The 22,460-nt window shown below is 39.6% G+C and overlaps 2 protein-coding genes across 2 annotated transcripts; one reads left to right on the top strand and one right to left on the bottom strand.

The window, feature by feature from the left end:
- Positions 1-85: 85 nt before the first annotated feature.
- On the top strand, positions 86-11,979 carry LOC140928217 (pseudouridylate synthase 7 homolog). The gene is made up of 6 exons (XM_073377938.1): positions 86-710; positions 2,603-3,112; positions 4,897-5,201; positions 5,644-5,719; positions 7,174-7,429; positions 11,498-11,979. The coding sequence occupies exons 1-6, from the start codon at positions 86-88 to the stop codon at positions 11,748-11,750; spliced, it is 2,025 nt and encodes a 674-aa protein (XP_073234039.1). The 3' UTR covers positions 11,751-11,979.
- Positions 8,654-10,697, bottom strand: LOC140948754 (uncharacterized). Its single transcript, XM_073398026.1, has 2 exons — positions 10,635-10,697; positions 8,654-9,410 (listed from the first exon to the last, which is right to left on the bottom strand). The coding sequence occupies exons 1-2, from the start codon at positions 10,695-10,697 to the stop codon at positions 8,799-8,801; spliced, it is 675 nt and encodes a 224-aa protein (XP_073254127.1). The 3' UTR covers positions 8,654-8,798.
- Positions 11,980-22,460: the final 10,481 nt, after the last annotated feature.

The following is a 22,460-nucleotide window of genomic DNA, read 5'->3' as shown; positions in this document are numbered from 1 at the left end:
AGGGAGACTGGGACTTAGAATTTGACAACTTATCGACTATTTATCGATTATCGACTGTGAGATCGATTGCGGGCGCACTTTCAAGATGGCAGATGAACAAGGGGTTTTTGAACCTGAATCAAAACGTCCAAGAATATCCCTGGAGTCAACTAGTACTGGGAATCAAAGTGTGAATGAGGAACTGAAGACTAATCAGGCTCAATGTGAAAGCAGAGAAAAATTAAATCCTGAAAAGAGTGCATGGTTGACTTGCCCTGTTCAACACGTCGGTGAACACGTGCAAAATGATAAACTTAACAAAACAGAGGAAATCTTCGATGAGGACGAGAAAAAACCAAGTCAGGTTTCTGCTAAAACAAAACCTGGGAGTTTGAAATATGTGAGTGTATCTGAAAAGGATGTTGGAATTCTAGAATTTGTCAGCAGTTTACCGGGCTTCCATGGTGTTCTCAAGCAAAGATACGCTGATTTTATTGTGAGCGAGCGAGATCTTAAAGGGAATCTTGTGCGTTTGACAGATGTGTCGGTTCCTCAAAATGAGAAGAGCAAAGAATTTGATCTTGATATTTTGAGCGAAGAGGATAAAGACAAAATCAAGACGGTTGCCGATGATAAGGAAAAGAAAATGTCAGTGACATTATCACCTGATGATGACAAAGATCACAGGAGATTGGTTCATCGTGCAATCAGGGAAAACTTCTCAGCTCTAGGTATCTATATTAAATATTGCAATAATATATACATTTTCTTTTCTTTCTTTCTCCTTGATTTTTTTTCTTTTTTTTCCCTCGGAGAGAAGGTTGGGGTGGGGGTGGGGGTGGGGGGTGAGGTTGTTAAGGGTGAGGTAACCTGCAGGTACAGGCTTAACATTGTACAAAAATGGCAGGACCTCTGCTTTCAGGATTTGTAAAGGCAAATAAGGATTGGCCTTTGTTGTGGTTTATCCTTGGTGAAAATTTTATTTCGCTTTATTTTGGAGTATGGTAATGTATGTTAATCAGGTTGTAACAAAGAAAAAAAGATTAAACCAACCACAAAATTGAACCACAACAGCCTTTTTGATGTATCTTGCTCCCCTCCGAGAGTCATCTCTCTCTCCCTCTCAGAGTGAGAAAGGAGGGGCAGAGGAGTGGCCATGAAGACAAGGTTGCATTTCACTAATATGTCCCCAGCTTTCCTTTCTACACTTAACCGCGCTTTTCAAAAACACGTGAATTCTGAAGTTCAAAAGCCAGCTGATTTTTGTGTTCTTCGCTGCTGTCAATCATCTAAGTGAACCCCTTAGGAATTAGAAGTTTGCTTCAATGGGTTCAAAATTGATTTGTGATAGGTGGATTTCGATCTGTTTTGTGTGTTTCTGTGTTTCAAGCTTCATTGCTGGTGATTGTAATTACGACTGACAGCAGCAAAAAACGAAATTGTGAAGGCAGCTTTTGAAATGCAGAATTCATGTGTTTTTAAAAAGCGCAGCAAGGTGACCTTTCTTAATTGTACACTGTTTTTCATGCTCTGCTAATTATGCTTACTATGCCCATTCATTTTCCTTCTCCTCCTAATAATATTCCTTGAAGTCCCTTTTCTATATTCAGATGTGTAACTTCCATAATCATGTACAAATAATGGGTAGGGAAATGGTAGGGAAAATTAGTCCAGTTTCAAGAATCCTGAGTTTTTTTAACCTCTCTGGGAAAAAGAAATTAGCCCTATTTCTGGAGGGTTTGAAAAATCTGGGACACTGTGTGACTTGAAAGGGAAGAAGGTTTTGATTGAAATTATGGGGCATTAAAAAACTGAGGGTTAAGAAATAGGTCAGGGTTCCTTTGTTAGTATTTTAGTGAAATACCCTAACAAAAATCAGTTTGTTATTGGTTAGTATATTTAAACTGCATGCTGCTGGTGATGAGAAAAATAATAATTAATTTTTGTTTGGGTATTACATGTAGTCTTAGAGAGGTACAATTATGATGTTTTTTCATGAAGGCCCACTGCTTTTACGTTATGCTTTAGTCATGTGAATGCTATATTTCAGTCAATTTTTCAGAAGTTTCTTTATAGGTCTACCCAGAATTTGTTTACGTGCTAAAGTACGTAATTTAGTTCTCATCATTTGATCTTTGCTTGTAGGAATTGATTGTGACTGATAAATCGAAAGTTGAATTATGAAAGCTACATTTTCTTGAATGAAAAACAAGGTCTTTTGTCTCAATTTAGCCCCCAGAAAGCTGAAAATCGCATTTTAGGGCTTTGAAATTTCAAAATTTTCTGGGCAACCACGTCACTCCCCAGACACCCCCCTTCCCTTAGAAAAACGGGACTAATGGCCCATTGTTGATACAGTCGGTTACTCTATTCAAACCTGCTGGCTACTTCACTTTTTATTGAAAGCACCTGCTGGTATACAATAATTATTATGTACTTTGATTTGGTCTTAACATTAAAGAATTCCTGTAGTTCACTTTATTTTATTGAGGCATTCATCTTTATATTTAACATACATGTATACATTTTTCCAGCCTATAGTCACAGCAAGCAACAAAAATATTTCCTTGAGTTACAGTTTTAGAATCAACACTTATCATAAGAATTCTTTTGTCTATTCTAGACAGTGACACAGTTGATGTTGGTAGCCAAAAAGCAGTTAGAGTTTTCCATAAACAAGACTCTACTGGCAATCGAAGAGGCACAAGGTGGCCATCAGAGCTTGAGAATTATTGTTGGTTTGTCCTTTATAAGGAAAACAAAGACACTATGGATGCTATCAACCTGTTGAGTAAACTCCTGAAGATCAAATCAGGCATGTTTGGTTATGCTGGAACAAAAGATCGTAGGGCTATCACCACTCAGTGGGTCTCTGTGTACAGGGTCAGGGCTGAACAGTTACAGAATCTTAACAGCACCCTAAGGAATTTGTGTGTTGGGAACTTTAGATATTGTAAAGAGCCTCTAAAACTTGGTTCTCTGTCAGGAAATCAGTTTATTGTCACACTTCGCAATGTTACTGGAGATCATAGTACAATTGAGGAGAGTTTGGAGTCATTAAAGGTCAATGGTTTTATCAACTACTTTGGTCTGCAGCGGTTTGGAACCACATCAGTTCCAACACATAAAATAGGTAACTACTATGTTTTGTTGTTGTTTTTTTTCTTCTGCTTTTTTTTAATTTCCTTTCACACAGCCACAAGGAACAACCTCATTGATACCTATATGTGAGATGTCTGTAATGTATGCAAATTCTCTTTGAGACAACAAGCACCTTGTACCCTAACCCACATTATCATGTCATTAACCCCCCCCCCCCCCCCCTTCCCCCACCCTGGGTGAGAAAGAAGGCTAAAAAGCCTTAATTGTTTGGGGAAGAAGCATGAGTATATTTTCTTTTTCTTCAGTTGGTTTGTCACCTTGTTTGTAACGTTGTAGCCACATGGCAACGGGACAGTCATGTTGGTGGTCAATGAAATTACTTTTTACAAATAATTTACTTGAAAAATTAATGGAGTTAAGTTTGTTCATGACCACTAACATGGCCGCCATGATGTCATTTGCAAACCAGCGATACTTTGCCCTATGCACTTGCACATTGTCACATTACCTTGAGACAATAAAATGACCATGAGAGAACAAGTTACTACTAATAAAATAATCCCCTCAAAATGGGTTCTGTTTGTGCCCTCATGCCATATTGCATTGAATCTGTTCCCAAGTGACTGTGGCACAACAGTGCTCCCGAGAAAGATGTTATTAAGTCAGTTACACATGCCACAGGTGGTTTGGTAGAAATAGTGACAGAGTACTTCCATTAGGAATCGAACCTGTGACCTTCTGGTTACTAGTCGGGATGCCGTCACATTCCCATCATTGAACATAAGCAGGATGTTTGTTACATGAACCTAGTTTAGTGGCCTCACAAGTAGCTCGTACAAGTCCCTTGTTGCTTTTTGGTACAGCATGTGGGCTACTTAACAAGAGGGTCATAGGGAGTACTTGGATTTTTTTCTTTCAAGTAGCCTGTGTCACTGACTAAGAGCTTAGCGATATTCCAATGATTTTGTTACCTGTACGTCCTTTATCATTGACATATTAAAATCCCCAAAGGCCCAAAACAATTCATGGCATGCATCCTGTAGGATGCAAAGATTGATGGATTGATCTGAAAATGAATATTAATTATTTTGTAGAAATATCTGGCCGGCTTGTTGGCATAATGTTTGTTGCAGTTATTATGGTTGTTGTTTAATGATGCATATTTCTTTTAGCCTTTGTTGTGCTTTAAAATAGAAGGACTATATTTTAATTTCAGTGTACTGTAATAGGGAGTTTTGGAGTCTGTCTTCAGATTAACTGTCTGGTTACATAAAGGCCCAAGCATTTTTAATTTCAGACTCATTTTTTTTAACAGGGACTCATGATTTTTCACAAGATAAGTTCCAGGACTCACCATAACTATTTGTAACAAAATCACTAATATACTAATCCTAGCAGTATGTAGGATGTTTGTCACATGAACCTAGTTTAGTAGCCTTAGCTCCTACCAGTCTTCTGTGGCTCAGTGGTAGAGCATTGGGACTAGTAAACCAGAAGGCCCTACTTGCAGGTTTAACTCCTGTTGGGTGTATGCGGATGTTTTCTTCCAAGCTGCCTTGTTCATTGACTGAATAACATCTTCCTCGTCTATTCACCAAGCTTAAAATTCACCATCACATTTCTATCAATAGTTCTCCTGTTTTGAGGGAGGAGCTCACTTCACTTTCTAACCCAGTGCCAGATCCAGACCTTGAGATAAGGGGGGAGCAGTTTGGTCCAAAAGTAAGGGTGTGTGTGTGTGTGTGGGGGGGGGGGGGGGGGCCTCCCCTGGATCTGCCACTGTAACCATACATGTTTTTAATACAACACTTCCAGGTCTTGCATTGCTTCTAAGCAAATGGTCAGAAGCGATTGATCTCCTTCTTAATCCACGTGATGGGGAACCAGATGACTTAAGAACAGCTCGTCAGCATTGGAAGGACACTAAGAATGCCAAAGAAACTCTGAAAAAGATCCCCAGGGGGAAGTGTATAGAGAGTGATCTCTTACAGGGTTTGGTTAGACATGGCCCATCAGGACTGGTCAATGCTTTGCAGAGTATCTCCAGGAACACAAGACTCATGTATGTTCATGCCTATCAGAGCTATGTGTGGAACTCCATGGCCTCTAAACGTATTAAGGTATTTGTGACGTTGTCTATTATCGGTAAGATACGCATCGTCGAAATTCAAATGAAAACACGGATTTTGGACCAGCTATGTGAAATGGTTGAGGAACAAATATGGAATGGCCACCTTGGCCAACGACCTTGTGATCTCTGCTGAGCAGGAAATTATTGTTAATGCCAATATTTTTCAGCCAGCTCAAGACGGTCAGATTGTTAAAACGTTGCAAAAGGCCATTTTCATGATGACGTCTTTTTACTACTTCGACCGGAATCCTTCGGAAGTTTGCTTTCTTGTGCAAATTAGACCTTACCGAATTTGAATATGAAAGGAAAAACGAAAAGGATTCTAGTAGTAGTAGTAAAATGATGCCATCATGCAAATGGCCAAATTAATGACGCCGCACTTCACTATCTGAACGCCTGGAGAAGGCTCATATTTGTTTACACTTTATTAGGACTATGGATTGCAACCTGTCAAAGGAGACCTTGTAGTGACATCAAAGAAGTCAACTGATTGTACAGTTAACAGTGGTGGGTATCAGAAACTTTCTATTACTTGATGTACTAGATTTTGATCAAATTATCTCGTTTATGATCCCATTTTTGTTCGATTTCTCTTTGTTTTGTTTTTTCTATTTAATGTTATCTGTCACTTCTCCTTAGTAATTCGGTGCTTAAGGGCCTGTTTACATGAAGGTGGGGGACCCCAGGTAGGTGAGGTAAGATGCGGCGGATCACCCCACCTAACATGTAAACGTGATCACGTTAAAATGAGAGGTTATATGGACAGGCCGGTTACCCCATGTAAGCGGGTTACCCCCCACCTCCATGTAAACAGGCCCTTAGAAAGGAAAAGAGAGCTGAGTCGAGTTGCTTTCGCAAAGACCCCTGGGACTGTTACTAGGGACAGGGGAAAGTAATATGCCATTTACGCGATGACGTCATTTTACTGTTACGACTACTAATACCAGAATACTTCAGTGTTTTGCTTTCTTGTTCAAATGAGCGCTTTTGTTGTTTTAAACCTCGCTGGGATTACCAAATTTAATGTGAAAGGAAAAACGAAATGGATTTTGGTAGTAGTAGTAAAATGACGCGATCTTGCAAATGGCGTTTTGGCCAATAGCTGACCGGTACGTTCTCAGTAACGTTTGTACCACAAACAAGAAATAGGACCGTAATGTCAACCTCGATGTCCAAGAAACGAGTTGAAGGAGAAATAAAACAGTCAAACTTCATCTTTGCAAGTGCATCACAATTTTGTTGCTTGTCTTGTCACTGCATGACTACAACTTTAACCTGAGATCAGGCGCAATGTTAGCGGTTCTCATACATTCTCTCTAACGGCTACCGCTAAAAAATCCCTTTTCGTTTCGCTTTGCCCGCCGGAATGTTATTTACAAAGCGAAACAAAACTAAAATTGACCCTGATCTCAGGTTACTACAACTTGAACTTTTTTTGAAATTTACCAAAACACATTTCATAAATTTTACTGCCTCTATTTGATGTTGGATGCTCTCCCCAACCAGCGATTCAACCACAGGACTTTGCTTTAGCTTCAAATGACAATTGAATGCGGCGCAAATAAAATCTCGATACGACTGATATTTTAATCTTAGAAAATTTGAAAAGGACTACAGAGTGCACTGATTACCACATATTGTGCGACTTTTACGGAGGTGAGCTTCCTTAAAATGGGCGCACCGGAGTTGATAACCTCTCTTAGTCAAGGTCCCAACAGTGCCTACCTTTAAGACGGTTGACTACTCTTTCCTTGTCAGTTTTTTTACTGTATGTGGTATATCGCATTCCAAACACTTATCAAGAACATTGGAAATGCATTATAAACGTCTGGGACGTTAATATTTTCTTTGCTTAAACCCGCTAATGTTTCCCGCTCGGAAACTTTGCCAATGAAGCCAGCTTGAGCGCTGTTCGAGATAAGTCAACTTGTTTAAAAACCCTAACTACACTGTTATTGCAGACAATCTCCAAGTGGAAGATGTGGTGGACTTCATTTCCGAACCCAGTCGCACCGCGGTCACTGTACTAACGGAAGAGCATCTAACATCCGGGCAGTACACCATTCATGACGTCGTTCTTCCACTTCCTGGTTACGATGTTGTTTACCCAGACAACCACATGAAAGATCACTACAAGAAAATCATGGCTGATGATGGATTGGACATCAGTAACATGCGGCATAAAGTGAAAGATTATTCTCTGTCTGGCGCTTATCGGTAAGTCTACTTAACAAAAGTGGAACGGTTGAGTGTAGTCTTGAATAGGGCTTTTTTTTTACAGTAACCGACATTTCGACATTCAGTGCGGCGTCACAGGTGCATCACGTCAGTTGATCTTATTGGAACCATGATGAAAACCCTTCTTATTCATTCAAAATATTCCTGTTTCGGATTGGCATAAATCCCTTGGCTTATTGTTTAAAACCAGCTAGCGTTGACCAAGTTTGGAAGATGTTTGGCGGCCTTAATACAATCCACGCTAATTGACCACTCCAGAAAACACCATAACATACCATAATACTGTTTGTTGGTCACTCCAAAATTTTGCTTAAGCATTGTTTTCAGTTTCTCTTGGAGCCATTTTAACTCCCAAGAGAAACGGCAGATAATGCTTATGCAAAATTTTGGAGTGACCAACAAACAGTATTACTGTACGTTATGGTGTTTTCTGGAGTGGTCAATTGTACTGAAGTGACGTCAACAGAAATAGGGCAGCAGAAGGCGCGGTAGGTCAGCTGTTTTTACCAGGGCTGGAGAAGATTTCACTCGTTCGCAAAAATACCACTCAACAGTTAACAATTGCTATTTAAAGAATTTCTGCTAGACTAAACGTCCCTTCATATCCTGAGATTCCCGAGGAATAGACCAATGATATGAATACGGGATCTTTACGTAGATCGAGGTAAGCACGCTTTATTAAGTTGGAAATATGTTGAATGAATAATAACTGCAACAATTATTAAATTCGGCCTTTGAATGATACATGTAGAGAATTAGGCAGATCTTGGAGGGTGTTATCCGCCTCCTCGGTCTGCATAATTATTCATATTATAACTCAGCCACATCTAATAATTGCTCTATATGAGCACGCATTTTCCCCACATTGTTCTCCATACATTTCCATTGGTGTAGTGAGGAGAATTTGTTTTACAATCAAAAACTCATTTTCCTCGATTTTTCTTACAACCTTCATGTTTGATTATATTCGATAACACCAACCCTTACCGGGGTGAAACCCTTGAAGAAGTCGCCCTTCTTTTTGAATTCAAGTCATTCTGAGGGAAAGTCAACTAAATGCGATTTTCGTTTCTGCTTTAGCCGAATTTTTTGCCACAGTTGAAAGGTGGATTTTTCCAAAATCGTCATTCAGTTGCTAATAACAGTTGTAATGCAAAACATATTTATTGTGTATTCCCAATCATACTATTTTTAAAGAATGATTCACAACTCAATTTGGTATAGTTTTCACAGGTCTGCATCGGCTTTTACAAATTTCTTTTCTTATATTTTTATTTTTTTTGTTTCACTAAGGAATCAAGTCAATCGCATTTCAGTAACATAGGATGAATTAGGCATGTCCTTTCAGTCAGCCTTCCCGCACGATGCTCACTTCAATGTACTTGATGCCGACTTTTTCGTTGCTGGCATCAGCGTATATTTCCAGAAATAGGCCTTTTTGAGGATTCAGCTTGTGTTGAAAAATCATCTCACTGCTGAAGCCGCCATCGTGGGAAGTAAAACAGGTTCCCCACCGGTCAGATAGGCTTAGCTTGGTCTCGACCCTTCCCGGGTAGTAAGACTCGGCAGGCTTCGGCAAAGGCGAGCCATTACGACGATCACTACCCATTGTGTTGCCGCTGCTTCCTTCGACTGGATCACAAGGAGACGCATTTTTGTAATTGTTTTTGTCGCGAATATGAACACCAACAAAAAACTGACCGTCGGAAATCACGTACGAGGGATCGCTTTCTCCCTGACCGATATCAATGTCAGTCCCGATGATCATCTTTATAACAAGGTTTGCATCGGCATTTAGCGTTTCTGCTGGAATAAGTGGTACTTGCATGAGGCGAGCGAAATTCACTGGTGCGCTCAGGAAGGTCAGTTTAGTGGCAGTCACGGTATGTTGATGGTAGATAAAGCTTGCTGCATTCACTAACTTCATGGGTGTAAACAGCTGGTAGTAAGGAATTTTTTCCTGGAACAAAAAGTACAAGTTTTAGTGCAAATTGTAATTACAATGTATTATAAGTATGCGCGGCAACCTTGTGACGATACACTGTAAGCGTTGTTGACTTAAGGGTGTTAGGCTTCATTAACTGCGTTGAACAATTCTGTCGTTAAAACTCGTATTAAAACTGTCCTTCTCGCATCGGACATTTTGCGTCGGCAAGTTTCAGCTGGATTAACCAAGCTTGACGGCGAAATGATTGCTTGTTTGTGGTGCCCTTATGTTGGGGGTACCCCCTTATATAGGCTATATAGGTATGTGCGGCGCCAAAGGGTATGTTTTTTTAGCTGTTTTGGTCTGAAATAGGGTATTAATTTCGACCATTTTGGTTTGAAATAGGGTATGGTTTGTACATGCTTGTCTTGAATTGGGTATGTTTTTTAGATGAGGCTACTTCTTCATCATTAGGCGATAAGACCATTTCCCTTGTAATGTTTACGTCAACCGTTTACGTGCCGTGACGTTTTGTCACGCGCTCCGGTCACGCGTCAGGTCTGAAATAGGGTAGGATAAATAACAGATTTCGGTCGGAAATAGGGTAAGGGTTTCAGAAAGCGTGCTGCACACCCCCACCGAATTTTTCTGGGGGTACCCTTCTTCCCCCCGCCCCCCCCTGGGATTCAGTTAATGTGTAAGCGTGTGTCTGGGAAATTGGATACATTTTACGTGTTGCGTGGGCTTTTTCAGTGTGATGATGTAAAGGTCTTGGCCTTTGATTGTAAGTTGCGAAATATGCAGTTTGACATGCAGAGAAACGGGTATTTCTAGTCCCCACTAACTTTATAAACAAAAACTGAAAGGCTGTTTTCGGGAGTTTTAAATTTCGCGATTTTGTGAGAAATATTGTAGTGAACTATAGAAATATTTACCGTTTAATGTAACATGTTTCTAACTCATTGTTGGGTCGGGTGTGTATACTGAAAAGTGCGACGAAGAAAGGTAATTTTCTTACCTAAAACTAAACCCATTAAGTCTGCAACTAATAGCAACTATGATAGTTTCATTGTTTTACGTAATATCTTGATAATTTTCGCGAGAGTTGATAACTTAACTACATGTAGATAAGAGCCTTCTGAAGAACTATCCTTCGAGGATTATGTACAGTAGCCCATAAAGGAATTCCATGCTATAATGTTGTGGTAGCATATACATTTATCCAGGTTGTGAAATATAGAGTTAGAATTTTCTTACCTTGGTCTCAGCTGAAGACTGCTGCACTGAGAACAGTGCAGCTAAGAAGAGCAACACTAGCATTATACGAGACAGATTTTAGGGAACGAATCGTTCTGGAATGCGGTAGAGCAGAAATAAAGGGGCAAATTAAACATGGAATATACTTATAATGACGACAGTGACAACTTCTTGACTTTTGATTGGATAACTTTTACATGATTGACGGCTGAGTGAAATCTCGTTCCCTCCCAGAGGGCGTTTAGTGGGCTAGAGTATCGTGGCCCATGGGAACGCGTTTGGGCTCTATGAAGTGACTTCAGGTCAACTGATTTTAGATCACGTACGAGCATCATCTTTACTCTTGTATCACGTTATTTATGATATTCGTTTACCAAATCGTCATTGTGAAGAGCGTAGAAGTCCGTTTTTTTTTTACCATTTCCACCGTTCTCGTGATTAGGGAAACCGTAAACGAAAGCGCCGCTTGGCGTTTGGACTCTTAACAGTGTCCTATTTTCCTGTAAAACCGTCGAAACCGAGCGCTTACATAATGGGTGGTCATCTTGGTTTTAAATTTACCAAGGGGGCACTTACTACGAAGCCCAGTTAGTGCCACATAATTTTTCTCATCAAGTTTCTTTTTCACAATGCTAGTATTTCCGATGGAGATTAAATAGTCCGATAGAAACGAGAAAAATCTATGCTGTTAAAACTTAACAATTAAACTTAGTGATCAGATGGCTAGCTGACGATTTGACCGCCAATATCCACGTGTCGTTACCCATAGCACTCTCTCATGACTTCGTGCGCGCCATCAGTGGTGTTTCGTCTCGTTTCATTATTCCTACTTCTTAAATGAGCGTTTTTCATTTTCTTTGCAGAAAACTGATCGTCAAACCAAGCCTTATGAGCTGGCGTTGGCTTCGTTACAATGACGTGAAACAACCGCTGGCTCTGACAGATATGGACAGACTCAACGGTACCCAGGAACCACAGACAGTTGCAGACGGAAAGTACTGGGCACTTCAGATGGAGTTTACATTGCCCACATCGACGTATGCCACTATGGCCTTACGTGAAGTTCTTAGATGTGAAACATCGTCAGGTTACCAAGCCTCTCTCAACCAAGAGTAAGGCCTGGTCACCGATGTAGTTGTTGCTGTTTTGAAATTTCTTAGAATTCAAGGAGACATTGTTGTAATATTCAGTTCTAATTTATTCTCGATGGTGAGAAAAGTAGATTATAACAGACTTTTTATTAATCAAAGTTGTGGTGCAACGTTTGGCATAGAATGAATTCAAGAAGGCGAGCAGTTTTTGTTTTGTTTTTTCTTTATCAGTTTTTAGCGTCTCAAAAAAAAAATAAAAATAAAAATAAAAAAAACATCATGGAATATCGTTATCCATTGTCTGACTATCTGGAGGACTTGTGACCTAAGTTTAGACCAGAAACTCTGTACGTTTCCCTAAAGCTTGAGTACAGAAAAGATTTGACCATTTCAATGGAATAAAGCCACTTCTTTTCTAGCCTCCCCCGCAAACATTCTTAGGCGTGCGTCACGCGTTCCTTCCCTACGAACGTTCGTGGGGAAGGAACGCGTGACGCACGCCTAAGAATGTCTGCGGGAGAGGCTACTTCTTTTCTAGTCAGCTAAGTGGTCCGTTGTTTAGAGTTGTGTTATATGATTGATTTAAAGCAATTTTGTTAAACATGATACTTTTACAGTTAAAAAAAAAAAACGAGTAGAAGTGTATTTTTAAACCTGATAATACACGACTGCAAGTTTTTTTGAACGGCTTCAAAGTCTCTTGATAAAGATCAACTCATTCTTGCACTAATAAATAGATTTGGAGTTAGTTTGGTCTAAAAAATTGGACGTAAAGTTTAGCCGTGTCTTTATCAGATATAAAGACACCAGTTGAACATTCATTTCTTTTGTTTTTTTCTCTATGAATTATTAATGAGTTCTTTTTTCTGAAATCACGCAACCCCTTCCTCTTACGTTTAATGGCTGACTCCTTAAGTTAAGTATAGTATTAGTATAGTATAAGTTAGTTTTTTGAAATAAAATAATTTTATAAGTACATAAATAAGGCTTCGGTTTATTTAGGCCTGGCTATTAAAGTCTATATTCATACTCCCCACACTTATCATTGTGTACAACGTAAGCTGTAGTTCAATTTTATCCGTAGTTTAGATTTTATTTTCTGTTTTTTGTTATATTAATATATGATGAGAGCGCTGACCCATACCGGTTTCCACCGTTTTACGGAAATCGGTAAAATTTTTCATAATAAATATATAATTATTTAAGACAAAAAATTTCCTATTTGAAATCTGTCAAATGATGTAAAGTAAGCAGATGCAAACTCAATTTTAACATTTTTTCTTGTCAACTATATGACTCACTTACACGAGTCCTCAAATCCTTCGATGATACTATTTCACAATCTAATGTGAATCGCGCTAAACCGAATGAAAACTCTTCATCCACTTGGGCTGCTTTGCATATCCAGGGGGAGGGCTACTCTCCCATAAAAGTGACGGGGGTGCTCGTTGTACCTTTTAGGGGGTTGATTTTGTGGATTGGTACCGCTAAGGGTGCTAATACCTAAAATGACTGCTGATTTATGACAATACTTTCAAAAAGTCCTTAAGAAGAAAGTGTTCGAAAGTTATCTTGATTGCTATCAAAATTTGCAGTGCCTGTTATATAATTTGTTTCTGTTTAATTGGTACCTCTTAGGAGTGGAAATGAATTTAGAGCACGTTTAGTAAAACAAGATTCTGGTACATCTTGAGGGTGTTCTCGACATTTTCCGACGAGCACCACCGTCAGTTTTATAGGGGAGTACCCCCGGTTTGCATCTTTTTTTCTCAGTTTACAAAATGCCATCATCCCAAAAACCGAACGGAAATAATAGTATGATTTCAGTTGGTGACGATTTTAGTCCCCCGGGAATGCCGAAGGCATTCACTGTACTGGTTAATGACTAGTATGTTCACTGGGGTTCCAAACAACTGTGGGATCGTTTGTATGTAAAAACGTCATGTTGTAATACATGTATGTATACATGTATACTGTATGCTGCGGTGAGTAGTTTGTTTTGGGTTTTCGCCTTTGCTCCGAGAGGTTTTTCTCCGGTACTCGGGTATTCCACTCTCCTCAAAAGCCAACATTTTGAAATTCGGATTCGACCAGGAAACAGGCAGACGAAGAACCACCTATTAATATAAATGAGCTACCTCTAAATATTTACTTATTTACATGGTTCGGACAATCTTGAAAAGGTCATGAATTTTACCAGTCGTCTTGAAAAGTCCTTGAATTCGGTTTAGGCCCTTGAATAATACTTGACTTCTTTATTAGGTCTTGAAAAGTCCTTGAAATTCACAACCTTGTCTACGCCAGGCTTTTTTTTCCCTTTAAAATTAGATTATTTTACCGACGCAAAATTTGGCTTATCCTCGGTGTTAAAGAACCTGTGAAACTCACGGGTAGCGCAAAAACATTTTTGTGTATGAACAATATTTTATTTCTGTTCTTTATTTTGAATTCTATTTGTACCTCAAATGCAATTGCAAGTCATACCAAGTCCTTTTGCAAAGTCTTGTTGCGGATAGTAGTATAAAATACTGAACGTGATCAACGATGGCCGAAGAAGTAAAAATCGTAAATGACTCCATGACGTGTTTTAGCCAATAGGCGTGAGGCAAAGGGGGTTAAAGAATTCCGATTTATTAAATAAATCTTACTCCTTGAAAACTGTAATTTGTCCTTGAAAAATCCTTGAAATTTGTTTATCTGAAATTGTGTGAACCATGTTAATTTTATTTAAAAACAAAAGAAAATCTTTTCGTAGATCGAGGTAAGCAGATTTTGTTGAAGTTGGAAATATGTGAAAGATTAGAAAAACAATTACTGGATTCGGCTTTGGAATAATGTGGAGAATTAGGATTATCTCGAACGATGTTATCCGCCTTCTCGATCTGCACACAGGGTCCAGAGGAGTTTCGTGTGAATAAATGAATTACTTATTTAAAGTCTTACCTTGAAAAATGTCTATACCTACATTTCCATTGGTGCTGTGAGGGGATTTTTTTTACAAAATATCAAAAATTTTTCTTATCCGATATTTTTTACCCTAACAACCTCCATGTTTAAATATATTCAGTGAATCCACCCCTTACAGAGGTGAAACAAGACGTCGCTCCCTTTTTTTTAATATAAGTTGTATTTTGGGAACGTGAACTAAATGCGATTTTCGTTTCTACTATAGCTGCATTTTTGCCACAGGTGGAGGGTGATTATTCAATCTTTGCCCTTAGCACTAGTAAAATATGTGGAAAAGAACCTCGGCATAACGAAACCTCGTTATAGAGAACATATTTTGCCACATCCTTGTCCCTTCGTAATATCGCGGTTCCACAGTAACAAGACGAACACGGCTTGTCGTTTCAGTCAGCCTTCTCGAACAATGCTCACTTCAATGTACTTGATGCCCACTTTTTCGCTGCTGTCATCAGCGTATATTTCCAGAAATAGGCCGTTTTGAGGATTAAGCTTGCGTTGGAAAATCATCTCTCTGCTGAAGCCGCCATCGTGGAAAGTAAAACAGGTTCCCCACCGGTCAGACAGGCTTAGCTTGGTCTCAACCCTTCCCGGGTAGTAAGACTCGGCGGGCTTTGGCAAAGGCGAACCATAACGACGATCACTACCAAAAATGTTGCCGCTGCTTGCTTCCATAAGAAGACAAGGTGTCGAAGTTTTGTAATTGTTTTTGTCGCGTATTTGAACACCAACAAAAAACTGACCGTCGGAAATCACGTACGAGGGATCGCTTTCTCCCTGACCGATGTCAATGTCAGTCCCGATGACCATTTTTATAACAAGGTTTGCATCGGCGCTTAGCGTTTCTGCTGGAATAAGTGGCACTTGTATGAGGCGAGCGAAATGCACTGGTGCTCTCAGGAAGGTCAGTTTGGTGGCGGTCACGGTATGTTGATGGTAGATAAAGCTTGCTGATCTCACTAACTTCATGGGTGTAAACAGCTGGTAGTAAGGGATTTTCTCCTGGACCAAAAAGTATAAGTTTTAGTACAAATTGTAATTACAGTGCTGTGGAACCTCTATGTACGACCACCTCTCGTAAGCGACCACCTATCCAAAACACCAAAATTTCCCAGTCAAAGCCTTATAGTTGGAAACTCTCGTAAACGATCACCTCTCGCAAGCGAAGCGACCGTGATCACTTTTTAGTATGGCGGTTTTAGAATTTTCCATTGTTTTTAATCTCTTCTTAGCGACATTCTGATACAATGGTCTGATCTTAGTAGTCTGTGTTCGCTGTATTCAGTACGCTAGACTCAGAATATGTGAAGAACGTATGGGAACAACATGAATTTACATACATTGTAACCTAACAATTGCATACAATACATGTACATTCCCCCCGAAAAGTAGCTGTGTCCGGACTTCTTTTCGTAAAGGGCCTATGCAGTTCGATTCTTGTAAAATAAGCGACCGCCTCCCGTATTAAAGCGACCACTAACTCTTCGCATTTTGGGTGGATTACACCCTTTTTTATAAGAATTTTGTTTTATCCGGCCCAGACTGGATATTTTTATTTGTCTGCCGATTATAGGCTGGAACTATTCCTGTATTATTCTTAAATTATAGCTAATGACATTTTCGTTTTAGAACTACAGTGAAACCTCTATTTTAAAAGCGGGCACATTCGGAACTTTCCCAAGTGTCCGCTTAATAGAGCTAGGTTGAAAAAATTGCGCAATGTTTGTTAACGATCAACAGTCAACGGTTACTCTGTACTGTGATAAAGTTGCATGTTGTTAAAGAAGCTATCCAGAGTTCGAGTCCATTACCTTTCATTACTAACTTTAATTTGTTTGTAAATGGAAAAAACATTAACTGACTTCAATACGTATTTCAGGGTCGTAACGAAGTATATTTTCTCCCGCCTGATCCCACATTTCGACCTTAAATTTTGCTCCTTGATCCCAAAATTGCTGCAAATCTTGATCCCTGACCCCATGAAAATTTTTTGATCCCTGGATTCAATCTGGGTTGGATTAGCTGCATATCATATAAAAACGACAGAAAACTAGACGCCTGTAGTCGTGCATCACCATCTAACTATCCTTGTAGACTACTCATAGTGTGCGTAGCTTCAGGGGCGTAGCCTGAGATCTTGAAGGTGTACGATGCGGTGATAAAGATTTGCAGCACCGAAGGCGGCCCAGCCTAGGGGAGTCAGGGGGCATGCTCCCCCAGAAAATTTTCAAATTTAGGGTCTCGGAAATGCTATTTCCAGCATTTTTTGCAGTGATTTGATACGCAGGAAAGTGCAGTTAGTTAGTTATTGTTTACTTTACCCATCTCTAGAGCTGTCGGTAAGGTACATTCTTTATGAAAAAAAGGCGAGTGACACCCTTAGGATTGTGGAATAATAAATGGATAACTGAGTAATCACTAACACAAAGTCACCAATATAGTGCGAACGAGGTATCAGTCATCTTGATTTTCAAGCAATAAAAATGCTTTTTCAGGAAATAATTTTTTTTATTTTCTTATCTTAGCTGTACGGGCGTGTGTGCGTATATAGGCGCCACGCTGCTCAGTAACTCCTGCTCCAGAAAAATGAGATCCAAATGAGATCTCTTTGGGCAAAGATTGGCTTGACCAGCGATCAAAGTAGCTACAGAATTCTACAAGACCAGGATGATAAGAGAATCCCCATCGCAATAGCCTGCGCCACGCAGGCTACCATCGCAACAGGCGTATGAGCAACAACGGCTTACGATGCTAGTATAAAATTGAAAAGGTGTAGCGACAAGAAATTTAAAAGGAATCTGGCTTCACAATTTTGCATCAATTTATTTCCAGATTTATGCGGATTTTGTTTCCTGGATTTTGGACGATTCAGCTAGATCGGATTGCATACAGTTTAGTACCGGATCCAAATGTTAAAGCAAAATTACAACTGAATTTTAGAACGTTGGCAGGTCCCTCCAATTAAGGCGCATTTCAGCATTTGTGGTCTTGGTTGTTATATCCGAGAGAGGAGCCGGATCCCTGATCCCCTTACAGTACTACTGATCCCGATCCCACGGCTTGTGATCCCAGATCCCGGCGCTGTGATCCCTGATCCTATATACCTCGTTACGACCCTGGTATTTCAAGAACGTAATCCAATACTACCATTGTCAATTCAGTCCGATGTCCGCTTAATAGAGGTTTTTAGCAATAGAAAATAGCCAAATACAACTTATTTTAGTGTCCGCGTCCGCTTAATAGAGGTGTCCGCAGAATAGGGGTTCGTTATAAAGGGAAATATCAGACGTTCGTTTCGGGACCAGGCTTTGTGTCTGCTTAACAGAGCGTGCCGCTTAACTGGGGATCCGCTTAATAGAGGTTTCACTGTACCTTATTCTCCTTTATTTTCGCGGGACTTTAATTTCGCGAAAATTTTCGGGGTACATTTCGTGAGTCTTTAATTTCGCGATCGCGGAGAAAAATTGTGTTTGCAGGGAATTTAATTTCGCGAAATTGACGATTAAGTGACTTTATGTTTTCTTTTTTACAAAAATTGTACGTTACTCAACAATTGAAACAAAACCAATATGCTGTCCCTTAGCGGCAGCTGTATTCCTCTAGAAGTCAGTCTTACAGTAATAAAAAAAGTCTTCTTGTTCTTCCGAGTCATTATCGAGTATTGAGAGTATCTTTACATGTCCTTTCTAGGAGATCTCAATAGAACCTTCAATCTCTTCAAATGGATCCTCAGGGGGAAGACTAAACGATTCATCTAATAGTTGGGCGATGCCAGCCTTTTCCCACTCTTTAGCGATGTGGCGCCTACCAATGTCACTGCTGAGATGGTTGTACAGCCCTTCGTGGATTCCATGTTTACAAAGAAATTTGGAAGCCCATCGTCGGGCAGCTTTTGAGATGTTCTCACGAACGAAACAATCTACGATCGTTACGCAATTGCAGCTAACAAACGGCTCCGTGGTCGCCTGGCCGATTCAATTATAGGCCATTTGCCCAGAGAGATTTCTAGAGCTACTCGCTTTTTCTTATTGAGAGGTGGGGTGGTTCATCTTCAAAGTTACTGATGAAAACTATCGTCGATCCCCATTGATTCAGGGAGGTCTGGAAATTCCTGTTGAGGGGATATGTGAAAAGGACGATACACCAAGGAACAGGGCAATAATGGAAAGATACAAGACACTCGTAACTACACACCACAAGGAGCCGGTACAGGATGGTCAATTTGACGACTGTATAAAGGACGTATTGGAGGAACTGTGTGAAGATGATTACTCAGATGCCGAAGAAGAACTTGAGGCGAATCTTGACACTGATTAAAATCTAAAGTTGATGGGTGATAGCTCCTTGTACTAACACCTTCTGTTGAAAATTGCTTAGGACCCTTGAAAACACAAATACAAGATTTTGCTATGTCCATTAAATTTCGCCAGATCAAAGTTCGCGGTCGTTATTTTTCGCAGGTCTTTAAGTTCGCGAATTTTTTAAAATCGCGAAAATAGCGAATTTAAGAACCCGCGAAAATTAAGGAGAATAAGGTATATATTGGGGTATCAGTTATAGTTAGTTCAGGACTTTTGGTCTTGTTTGCAAGTTTTATCGTCTAGAGAATGGAATAAGTTGAAAACATACAATTCTATTGTATTTACAGTTTTTGAACACACAAAATTATATCCTTTTCAAAACCTCAGCCTGGGGTTTATTCTTAAAATATTCTTAAAATTTCTCAAATTTCAGCCTCGATATTCATTATATAAAATATATTCTTATAGTAAAAAAAGATTGTATAAAATATGCGCTGCCGAATAGAACGTCGTTGCGTTACGCCTCGTTAACTGCGTTGAACAATTCTGTTATTAAAACTGTTTCTTTACTCGTATTAAAACCGTCCTCCTCGCAGTGGAAATTTTTGCGTCGGCAAGTTTCAGCTGACTGTCCTTGTTTCACGGCGTAATGATTCCTCGTTTTGTGGCGCCTTTATGTTTCATTTAAGGTGTAAACGTGTGTCAGGGAAATTGGATATATTTTACGTGTGTTGCGTGGGCTTTTTCCGCAGTGTGATCATGTGAAGATCTTGGCCTTTGGTTGTAAGTGGCGAAACATGCGATTTGACATGCAGACAAACAGGTATTTCTTGGTTCCTATTAACTGTACATGTATAAACGAAAATTTAAGGGCTGTTTTCGGGAGTTTTAAATTTCGCAATTTTTGAGAGAAATATTGTATTCAATAGTTTTCGAAAAAACATTTAAAGGGCTGATGGAGTATAACATGTTTCTAACTCATGGTTACGTTGGGTAGGGTGAGTATGCTGAAAAGTGCGGCGAAGAAAGGTAATGTTCTTACCTAAAACTAACCTCATCAAGTCTGCAATTCACAGCATCTCCGAAATTTTCATTGTTTTATATAATATCTCGATAATTTTCGCGAGAGATGATAACTTATTATAACTACAAGTAGATAAGAGCCTTATGAAGAACTATCCTTCGAGGATTTTGTTAAGTAGACCATAAAGGAATGGTAGAACATTTACAATTATCCAGTTTGTGAAGTACCAGAAGTACATATTTTATCACAAAAACTGAAGATTTGACTAGGCATTTTATTACTATATAGTTTCGTACTACACGATGGTGTAGCAGTCTTCAGATAAAATAGCCAGATTGTGAAGTATAGAATTAGAATTTTCTTACCTTGGTTTCTGCTGAAGAATGCTGCACTGATAACAGTGCAGCTAAGAAGATCAACACTAACATTATGGAGAATCGTCCCGGAGTGCGGTAGAGCAGAAATAAAGGGGAAAATTGAATATGAAATATACTTATAATTACGAAAGTGACAACGTCTCAATTTGCAACTTCTAATCGGATAACTTTTACATGATCATGATTGACAGCTGAATGCAACCTCGTTCCCTCCCAAAGGCCGCTTTACCAATGTTCCCGTTGCCTTTCCGCTGGGGTAGAGTAACGCGACCTCTGGGAACGCGATTGAGCACCCATGTGCACTAGAGTGCAGTGACTTCAGATCAGTTTTAGATGTCGAGCATCATGCACCTCCAGCCTCGTATCACGAAATTGATCATGTTCGCTTTATGATACCAGTTAATTGTAAAAGGTGTGGAATTCGGTTTATTATGAACGTCTCCATCGTTCTGGTGTGCGAGGAAACCGTAAACGCAAGCTTCTGTTTGCGTTTTGACTGTTGACAGTCTCTTACTTTCCAGAAGTAGACCGGGCGCTTGCGTAACGGGTGTTCATCTTGATTTTAAGTGTACCAGGGGGGTGTGCTAAGGGTTGTATAGTATCGGGGTGAATGGTCACCGTCTGATTTCGCCACGCTATACGCCCCAAAGGCCACCACCCCCCCCCCCCCCCCCCTTCTCGGTACATTCGAAACCAAAATGGCCTCCTGTTTTGAATAGGGGACTGTTTTAAGTGGGTAGCTTGGCCTTGTTCGTAAATATTTTTAGCAGTGATGAGTCTTGACTGACGTCACACAAAATGGCCTTTGCGAGCGCTCCCTAAACGTCTTTTGTTAATCCTTTCTATTTTGCGTCAACCAGAATAATCGTATCTTCTGGGCTCAAACCTTTTTTTTATAACGACAGATACTAAGTGGTCAGTTGGCTTTTTATTTATTATGAAGATTTGACCGCCAATTTTTACGCGTTGTTAGCGGACGCGCCCTCGCGTGAATTTGTGCGCACCCTTTTCTCGTCTCGTTTGCAAAATGACTGGGTATGACTTGCAATTAAATCTGAGGTACAGAAATAGAATTGGAAATAAAGAACAGAAATAAAATATTGTACATGAAACGAGACGAGGAAACTGATCGTCAAACCAAGTCTCATGAGCTGGCGTTGGCTTCGTTACAATGACGTAAAACAACCGCTGGCTCTGACAGATATAGACAGACTCAAAAGTACCCAGGAACCACGGTCAGTTACAGACAGAAAGTACTGGGCACTTCAGATGGAGTTTACATTGCCCACCTATGGCCTTACGTGAAGTTCTTAGATGTGACACATGATCGGGTTACCAAGCTTCTGTCAACTAAGAGTAAGGCCTGGTCACCAATAACTTGTTGCTGTTTTGTAGTGTTTCTTATAATCAAGAAGATACTGTTGCAATATTCAATTCTAATTTATTCTCGATGGTGAGAAAAGTAGATTATGACAGACTTTTCATAAATCATAATTGTGCTGCAATGTTGTGATTAAGTATTTGGCAAGAAATGGATACAAGACAGTGAGCGTCTTTTTCCCTTTATCGGGAGTTTTTAGCTTCTCAGAAAAAAAAGGATAAAAAACATACGTCTTGGAATATCGTTGTCCTTTGCCTAACTGTCTGTTTGCGTCATCGTAACCGGAAGTGTTGTTTTTTTCTTTTTTGTTTGATTCACGTTTTTTGAAAGCTGTTTCGAAAGTTTTGTTTTTAATCTTCACACTTTTTCACAACTAAGGTCGACCATATCACAAAATCCTATATCGTTTGAAGAATTACAAGCGTTTCCCAGCGCGTGGTCGAAAATCCCAAAGGCAAAATAATATCTTTGTTAATAATTAGGACTACAGCCAAATTACTTATTTAAAGTAGGCATTCAACATGCTGCGGGACACATCATCTTAATATACTTAAGGAGAGTTGTTTGTTTCATGGCCATATTTCAGCATACGAATGAAATGCACCCATTCAACAACACAAAATCTTATTTTGTCTTGTTTTCAATCTGTAGAGATTTTGTACGTGAAATTTTTTTATTACTGTGAAAA

Source organism: Porites lutea, chromosome 1 (assembly GCF_958299795.1).
Source record: "Porites lutea chromosome 1, jaPorLute2.1, whole genome shotgun sequence".
Taxonomy (NCBI): domain Eukaryota; kingdom Metazoa; phylum Cnidaria; class Anthozoa; order Scleractinia; family Poritidae; genus Porites; species Porites lutea.
The sequence above is the reverse complement of the archived record's forward strand: the minus strand, read 5'-3'. Positions and strand labels throughout refer to the sequence as shown.